This window comes from Triticum aestivum, chromosome 3A, assembly GCF_018294505.1.
Source record: "Triticum aestivum cultivar Chinese Spring chromosome 3A, IWGSC CS RefSeq v2.1, whole genome shotgun sequence".
Classification (NCBI taxonomy): domain Eukaryota; kingdom Viridiplantae; phylum Streptophyta; class Magnoliopsida; order Poales; family Poaceae; genus Triticum; species Triticum aestivum.
In genome coordinates, this window is record NC_057800.1 from 11916874 (window position 1) to 11925630 (window position 8757).

General features: G+C 43.9%; 1 protein-coding gene across 1 annotated transcript; it reads right to left on the reverse strand.

Annotated features, from left to right (window-relative positions):
• Nucleotides 1-8062: 8062 nt before the first annotated feature.
• LOC123056600 (uncharacterized) lies at nucleotides 8063-8757 on the reverse strand. The gene is made up of 2 exons (XM_044479946.1): nucleotides 8643-8757; nucleotides 8063-8545 (listed from the first exon to the last, which is right to left on the reverse strand). The coding sequence occupies exons 1-2, from the start codon at nucleotides 8755-8757 to the stop codon at nucleotides 8283-8285; spliced, it is 378 nt and encodes a 125-aa protein (XP_044335881.1). The 3' UTR covers nucleotides 8063-8282.

An 8757-nucleotide genomic window follows, 5' to 3' on the forward strand; every position in this document is an offset into this window, starting at 1 on the left:
TTCATTGGTGAACATCGCTATGTTGATCATATCTGCTATATGATTCACGCTCGACCTTTCGGTCTCCGTGTTCCGAGGCCATATCTGTATATGCTTGGCTCGTCAAGTATAACCTGAGTATTTCGCGTGTGCAACTTTTTTTGCACCCGTTGTATTTGAACGTAGAGCCTATCACACCCGATCATCACGTGGTGTCTCAGCACGAAGAACTTTCGTGACGGTGCATACTCAGGGAGAACACTTCTTGATAATTAGTGAGAGATCATCTTATAATGCTACCGTCAATCAAAGCAAGATAAGATGCATAAAAGATAAACATCACATGCAATCAATATAAGTGATATGATATGGTCATCATCATCTTGTGCTTGTGATCTCCATCTTCGAAGCACCGTCGTGATCACCATCGTCACCGGCGCGACACCTTGATCTCCATCGTAGCATCGTTGTCGTCTCGCCAATCTTATGCTTCCACGACTATCGCTACCGCTTAGTGATAAAGTAAAGCATTACAGCGCGATTGCATTGCATACAATAAAGCGACAACCATATGGCTCCTGCCAGTTGCCGATAACTCGGTTACAAAACATGATCATCTCATACAATAAAATTTCGCATCATGTCTTGACCATATCACATCACAACATGCCCTGCAAAAACAAGTTAGATGTCCTCTACTTTGTTGTTGCAAGTTTTACGTGGCTGCTACGGGCTTAAGAAAGAACCAATCTTACCTACGCATCAAAACCACAATGATAGTTTGTCAAGTTGGTGCTGTTTTAACCTTCACAAGGACCGGGCGTAGCCACACTCGGTTCAACTAAAGTTGGAGAAACTGTCACCCGCAAGCCACCTATGTGCAAAGCACGTCGGGAGAACCGGTCTCGCGTAAGCGTACGCGTAATGTCGGTCCGGGCCGCTTTGTCCAACAATACCGCCGAACCAAAGTATGACATGCTGGTAAGCAGTATGACTTATAGCGCCCACAACTCACTTGTGTTCTACTCGTGCATATAACATCAACACATAAAACCTAGACTATGATACCACTGCTGGGTTTCATAGTAATTTCAAATAAAATCCTATGCACACGCAAGATCATGGTGATGCATAGCAACGAGAGTGGGGGAGTGTGATCTACGTACACTTGTAGATCGACAACGGAAGTGTTAACTTGGTTGATGTAGTCGTACGTCTCCACGGCCCGACCGATCAAGCACCGAAACCACGGCACCTCCGAGTTCTAGCACACGTTCAGCTCGATGACGATCCCCGAACTCCGATCCAGCAAAGTGTCGGGGAAGAGTTCCGTCAGCACGACGGCGTGGTGACGATTTTGATGTTCTACCGTCGTAGGGCTTCGCCTAAGCACCGCTACAATATTATCGAGGACTATGGTGAAAGGAGGCACCGCACACGGCTAAGAATATGATCACGTGGATCAACTTGTGTCTCTAGGGTGCCCCTTGCCCCCGTATATAAAGGAGCAAGGGAGGAGGAGGCCGGCCCTAGGAGGAGGGCGCGCCAAGGGGAGTCCTACTCCCACCGGGAGTAGGACTCCTTCTTTCCTAGTCCAACTAGGAGAAGGGGGGAAAGGAGGGAAGTGGAGAAGGAAGGAAGAGGGGGGCCACGCCCCAAACCCCTTGTCCAATTTGGACTAGGCTTGGGAGGGGCGCGCGCCACCTCCTGGCTCCTTCCCACTAAAGCCCATTAAGGCCCAATACTCTTCCCCATATTCCTGTAACTCCCCGGTACTCCGAAAAATACCCGAATCACTCGGAACCTTTCCGATGTCCAAATATAGTCGTCCAATATATCGATATTTACGTCTCGACCATTTCGAGACTCCTCGTCATGTCCCCGATCTCATCCGGGACTCCGAACTCCCTCGGTACAACAAAACTCATAAACTCATAATATAATTGTCATCGAAACCTTAAGCGTGCGGACCCTACGGGTGCGAGAACAATGTAGACATGACCGAGACACGTCTCCGGTCAATAACCAATAGCGGGACCTGGATGCCCATATTGGCTCCTACATATTCTACGAAGATCTTTTATCGGTCAGACCGCATAACAACATACGTTGTTCCCTTTGTCATCGGTATGTTACTTGCCCGAGATTCGATTGTCGGTATCTCAATACCTACTTCAATCTCGTTACCGGCAAGTCTCTTTACTCGTTTCGTAATACATCATCTCACAACTAACTCATTAGTTGCAATGCTTGCAAGGCTTATGTGATGTGCATTACCGAGAGGGCCCAGAGATACCTCTCCGACAATCGGAGTGACAAATCCTAATCTCGAAATACGCCAACCCAACATGTACCTTTGGAGACACATGTAGAGCACCTTTATAATCACCCAGTTACGTTGTGACGTTTGGTAGCACACAAAGTGTTCCTCTGGCAAACGGGAGTTGCATAATCTCATAGTCATTGGAACATGTATAAGTCATGAAGAAAGCAATAGCAACATACTAAACGATCGGGTGCTAAGCTAATGGAATGGGTCATGTCAATCAGATCATTCACCTAATGATGTGATCCCATTAATCAAATAACAACTCTTTGTCCATGGTTAGGAAACATAACCATCTTTGATTAACGAGCTAGTCAAGTAGAGGCATACTAGTGACACTCTGTTTGTCTATGTATTCACACATGTATTATGTTTCCAGTTAATACAATTCTAGCATGAATAATAATCTTTTATCATGATATAAGGAAATAAATAATAACTTTATTATTGCCTCTAGGGCATATTTCCTTCAAAGGTCTCTTGTCAGCAGCCCAAAGGGCGGGAAGTGAAGGCCTTTGGTCTCGGTTGGTGGCACCAACCGGTACCAACGGGGTGGATTCGTACCGGTTTGTGCCACGAACCAGTACGAATGCCCCCCTTTGGTACCCTGTTGGTGCCACCAACCGGGACCAAAGGCCTCGTGCTCCCCGTGGCCAAAACTTTAATCCCACCTCGCTAGTTGAGAGGGGCGCAGTGTGGTTTATAAGCCCCACTGCCGCACCCTCTCGAGCTCCTCTCGGTTGCAGGCTTACGAGCCTAATTGTCACTACTATGCCTGATGGGCCTACTGGGCCTTGTTCGGGCCTGAATCCTGGCCCATGTAGAGTTTCTAGTTGTATTCAGGCCGTGGTGGCCCAGTAGTTGGCAGTTTTTTTTATTTTTTTTGTTGCTTTATTTATTTTATTTTGTTTCTACTTACAACAAAAAACCTTACTGTTGCTCTTTTTATTTATTTTATTAAAGTTAATTTATTTTATTAAAGTTTATTTATTTTACTTTTATAAAGTTTATTTTGTTTCTACTTCTTTATTTTATAAAAGTTAATTTTACTTTATTTTATTTTGTTTCTACTTATTTATTGTATTAAATTTGAATTTGTTTTATTTTGTTTCTACTTATTTATTTTATTAAAGTTTATATTATTTTATTTTGTTTCTACTTATTTATTTTATTAAATTTTAATTTACTTAATTTTGTTTCTACTTTTTATTAAAGTTTATTTTGTTTCTTTCTGCTTTTCATGTTTTGAACAGAAATTACTTTGATAATTTCAGTGGCATGAATTTTATAAAATTTTAGTTTAAAAAATACTAGAGGTTTGTAAAAGCTTTTTAGTTAATTCCTTTTGCTATTAGAGTTTTATAAAAGTTTTTTAGTTGATTTTCTTTTCGCATGGTATCATCATTTCATCCACATAGCATATGCAAGAAAGTAGAGATGGTTACGGTAAAAACTGGATGCACTTCGTGTACAAAACAGAAAATCTCTTTCGAAGTATGAGAGTTTCGTATGGAAACTTGTCTGTTACAAAGGGATTTCATTTTTTGAACTTATTTGAAATCCATACTTTTTCTGTGTTCAAAATGTACCATTCAAAGACACATCATCAATTTTCAACCCTTTCTCACTTCATTTGTTATTTTTCATCCATTTACTGATTATTTTAAGCTATAAGACCCTGAAATTGAAAAGCACTACAAACGAACTCTGAAAAGGTTGAAAGTTGGCATGGTATTATCATTTCACCCACATAGCATGTGCAAAAAAGTAGAAAGGCTTACGGCAAAAACTGGATGCACTTCATGTACAAAACGGACAATCTCTTTCGAAGTATCAGAGTTTTATACGGAAACTCGTCTGTTACAAAGGGATTTCATTTTTTTGAACTTATATGAACTCCATACTTTTTCTGTGTTCAAAATGCACCATTCAAAGCCACATCATCAATTTTCAACCCTTTTTGACTTCATTTGTTATTTTTCATGCATTTACTGATTATTTTGAGCTATAAGACCCTGAAATTGAAAAGCACTACAAATGAACTCTGAAAAGGTTGAAAGTTGGAATGGTATCATCATTTCACCCACATAGCATGTGCAAGAAAGTAAAGAGGCTTATGGCAAAATCTAGATGCACTTCGTGCATAAAATGCACCATTCAAAGCTACATCATCAATTTAGTACATATAGCTCTCATGGATAGATAAGTGACCCAATTAATAGAAGTTCATCATCACATTAAAAACAAAGTACATACATAGTTCTCATTGAACAACATATAGCTCTCCAGAACATCTAGTTAAACCATACATTGAAACTATGTGAAACCTTTCAATGCAACCATAAATGCGATCATAATCACAACCAAGGTAAAAATTGATCCAACGGCATAATGATACCAAGCCTCGGTATGAATGGCATATTTTCTAATCTTTCTCATCTTCAACCGCATTGCATCCATCTTGATCTTGTGATCATCGACGACATCCGCAACATGCAACTCCAATATCATCTTCTCGTCCTCAAATTTTTTTATTTTTTTCCTTCAAGTAATTGTTTTCTTCTTCAACTAAATTTAACCTCTCGACAATAGGGCCGGTTGGAATTTCCGGTTCAACTACCTCCTACATAAATAAAATCTATGTCAACTTGATGGGCATAATTGACATAAACAATAAATGAATTAAATAGTTATAAAAGATAATATATAGCACATCCGAATCATAGCCAGGACGAGGGCCGACGGGGGCGGATACCAAAACCATCGCACTATATAAGCACAAGCAATAATAAAAGTAAGAAAATTAGACAAGTATCTATCTAAAGTAAGAATTGTTTTTCTTTCAGAAGAAGATAAGAGGCTCACCACAGTGGTGCAGGTGACGAGATCGGCGCGGGCGATCGACGGCGGTGAAGACGTGGACGGGAGGTGACGGATCGCTAAACCTAGACAAATCTCGGGGAAAATGGAGCTTGGAGGTCGAGCTTCGAGAGGAGAAAGCTTAACTAGCGTGGCTTGGGCATTTCATCAAACACCTCATGTGCATAGGAGGTGAGTTAGAGCACCCAAATGTCCTCTCCTCGCCGGCCAGAAAAAATAGAGCACTGTGGAGTGCTCTGCTGCAGCGAAGGGGTATATATAGGCAACTCATTTGTCCCGGTTCATGGATGGAATCGGGACTAAAGCCCAGCCTTCTGTCCCAGTTCGAGCCAAGAACCGGGACCAATGTTTGTGGGCCAGGAGCGAGGCCCATTGGTCCTGGTTCGCGCCTGGAAGCGGGACAAATGGGTCCATACGAACTGGGACCAATGCCCACGAGGCCCCGGCCGGCCCCCTGGGCTCACGAACCGGGACGAATGCATCCATTGGTCCCGGTTCGTGGAAGAACCGGGGCTAATGGGCTGGCCAGGCCCGAACGAAAGCCCCTTTTTCTACTAGTGCATGTCACCCAAAGGCCCAACTCCGGGTTATCCAAACGGGAAAGACACCTCCATAGTTCAGTAATAGGTGCCCGTTTCTACCCTGGTAAACATTTGGCCAGTTATAGGCGCCGGCGCACTGGCCGAAAATTTTGGCCGGTCGCATCCCGTGCGTTTGTTCCGCTAGTTGCCAACCGTCAGATTAGGAGTGCTTTGTCCCCCACATCCCGCATCCGAACCCGCACGAGATAAAAAAAGGAAAGGGTGCGGCTTAGATCGTCGAAATCCATAACATCGCTGACCCTGCTTGCGCAGCCGCCGGAGCCCCGCTCGCCTCAATCCCCCGGTAACTTTTTTGTGAATAGCATGATAACTCACACATCGCAGACCTGATAACTTATGTACCTTAATCCTAATAACTTTGGTGACGATGGTGAGGGGTGGGGGAGGGTTGTTGGTGAAATATCAATTTTTATGTGAATAGCATGATAACTCACACATCGCAAACTTGAAAACTTATGTACCGTCGTTGTAACTTTGGCGACGGTGGTGATGGGTGGGGGAGGGCTGTTGGTGAAATATACCCCCCCCCCCCCCCCCCGCGCGGTAACTTTTGTGATACTATGATAACTCAGACTTTGCAGATCTTATAACTTACGTACAAATATCATGGTAAATTTACGTCCGAATAAAGAGTTGTTGAAACATACACCGGTTACTTCTATGCAAATAGCAATGTAATATATGCATCGCAGACCTAATAACTTAGGTACAAATACCACGATAACTTTCGCCCCGGGGAAAAAAGTCGTCGAAAATACACCTCTAGTCACTTATGTATAAATAACATGTTAATATACATATACAATGACTGATAACTTTACGGTGAGTTTTGACCAAAAGAAGTGATCAAAACATGCCAACATGAGATCTAGTTTCGAAGTTCTCGTCGCGATGGATTTTTTACGTGTAAACAATTTTTAATCAGAAACAACAATTTAAGCTGTAAAATATTTTACAGTTTCAAAATGTCGAGAATCTACAATGACATCTGCTTTCCTGTGCTCTAGTGCATTTGCATGTGGAGAGAATGTTGGAGGAGCCATTTTTATGCCCCGGTAATTTCTATGTAAATGGTATGGTAACTGGCGTATCACAGAGGTGATGATTTATTTAGCCTAGGTGTGGTCACTTCTGAGCCAAAAAAAGGTTTTCAAAGGGAGCGACGGTTTGACCTGTAAAATATTTTAAAGTTTTAAATTTGGTGGAATGTTCAGTGACATCAGCAGTTTTGTCCTATATGCATGCATGCAGCTATTGGGAAAAAGATTAGACTAGATATGTTTGTTTTTTAATTAAAAAAATCAACACCCAGCAACAGCAGCAGCCCGACCGTAGATGAATCGTTCGGATGTCTTGTTATAATCCGACCGTCCGGACGTTAGCATAGCCCTTTCTTTTATAACTTTCAATGTGTATGCTTGTTGATATCGGTGATTCAAATGGTTGCTAGTATTCTTTAAATTTAGTGGAGGTTGCATGTGTTGGAAAGTAGGAAAGTACACGAGATAGAAAAAGTAAGATGGTAACATCACAGGGAATAGTTTTTGTTGAATGATTATGGCGCACACCAACAACGACATTCAAATTTATCTATGTGGATGGCTGGGAGAGCACCAAATTGCTACCTACATGGTACATACATGCCCTGATGGAAAAACCAAAAGAAGTAAGACAACAAACTAAAAAAGATCGCAGTCAAACATGCAACCATGCAGGGGGGGGGGGGGGTAGATTTTGTGCCATTGAACCACGGCCGTTTTCCTTTTCGCGCCATCTCCGCCCCGATCCCTCCTACACCGTGGCGTATGCCGTGCCCCACTTTGCGCCCAGCTCAACGTAGCACGCTGGAAATGATAGATTCGAGTGTTCCTTGCGAGTCAGGCCCTGGGCTGCTTTAAGGTTCTTGCCGATGTGAGTTGGGCCTCCTTGTATGCAATCAAATAGACTTTTTTCTCCCCATGTGAGCCTGGTAAAGCTGTATGCAGTTAACCAAATGCGTCCTAACTTTCGTTGGGTGATTGTGTCACACACCAACAACATCATTCAAATTTAACTATGTGGATGGCAGGGGGAGTACCAAAGTGCTTCCTACATGGTACGTACATGCCAGAGGGAAAAAGAAAAAAGAAAAAGTTAAGGCACAAACTAAAAAAGATCGCAGTCAACCATGCAACCATGCAGGGGGGTGAAGCTGGAACCAAGCACAAATTGTAGCCGCGCCTCATTGCGCACCTCGAACTCGAGGTCTTGAACGGAACCAAAACTAGCACGACAATCTGATCAACACAGCTCATCTTATTCATCGGTGCAATTAAACTAGCGTTACAGCAACAGTCCGAAAGAAAGAAAGAAAAAAGGAGGAAAGAGCGACCACAACAGACGAACAACGCTGGCACAGTGATTCACTACGTCCACTCGCCCACCGGCCGGCTCACTTTATTGGATTCACCATCACCCGGTGCAAGGCTGCGGCCGGGCGTCGGCGGCGACGCTAGCTAGTTACCGCCGGAGAGGTCGCCGTTGCGGCCAACCTTGGTGCACCTGGGCACGGGGCCAGGAAGGTAACTGTCTCCGCAGTAGTAGCCAGATCGGCCCAAGGACACGCAGTCCACGCAGGTGGCGGGGCACTTGTGGTCGAACATATCATCGCAGTGACATATCGGCAGGATCCCGCCGCACCGCTCCCGGTTGCAGCAGCTCGGCCGCTCAAAATCCTTCACGGCCGCCGTTGCTTCACCGGCGCCAGCGACCCCTGGACCTGCACGCATCCGTTATCCAGATATTTGGACGGCATACTAATGGAAATGTGCAGGGATGAACTATCTGGTCAATGGAATAGTGTAACAGTTATGTACCGTGGCTCGGGAGACGGATAACGGCGTCCACCTTGTCGTCATCGGCGGCGGCGGCGGCGGAGAGGCGCCCAGCGAGGGAAAGCACCAGCAGGATGGCAGCAATGTATGTCTTCAT

Excerpts from the sequence above, each read along its gene's own strand:
- LOC123056600 (XM_044479946.1), bottom strand. The coding sequence starts at position 8,757 with ATGAAGACATACATTGCTGCCATCCTGCTGGTGCTTTCCCTCGCTGGG. Across the intron at positions 8,546-8,642 it reads TATCCGTCTCCCGAGCCACG|GTCCAGGGGTCGCTGGCGCC; the intron begins GTACATAACTGT and ends GGATGCGTGCAG.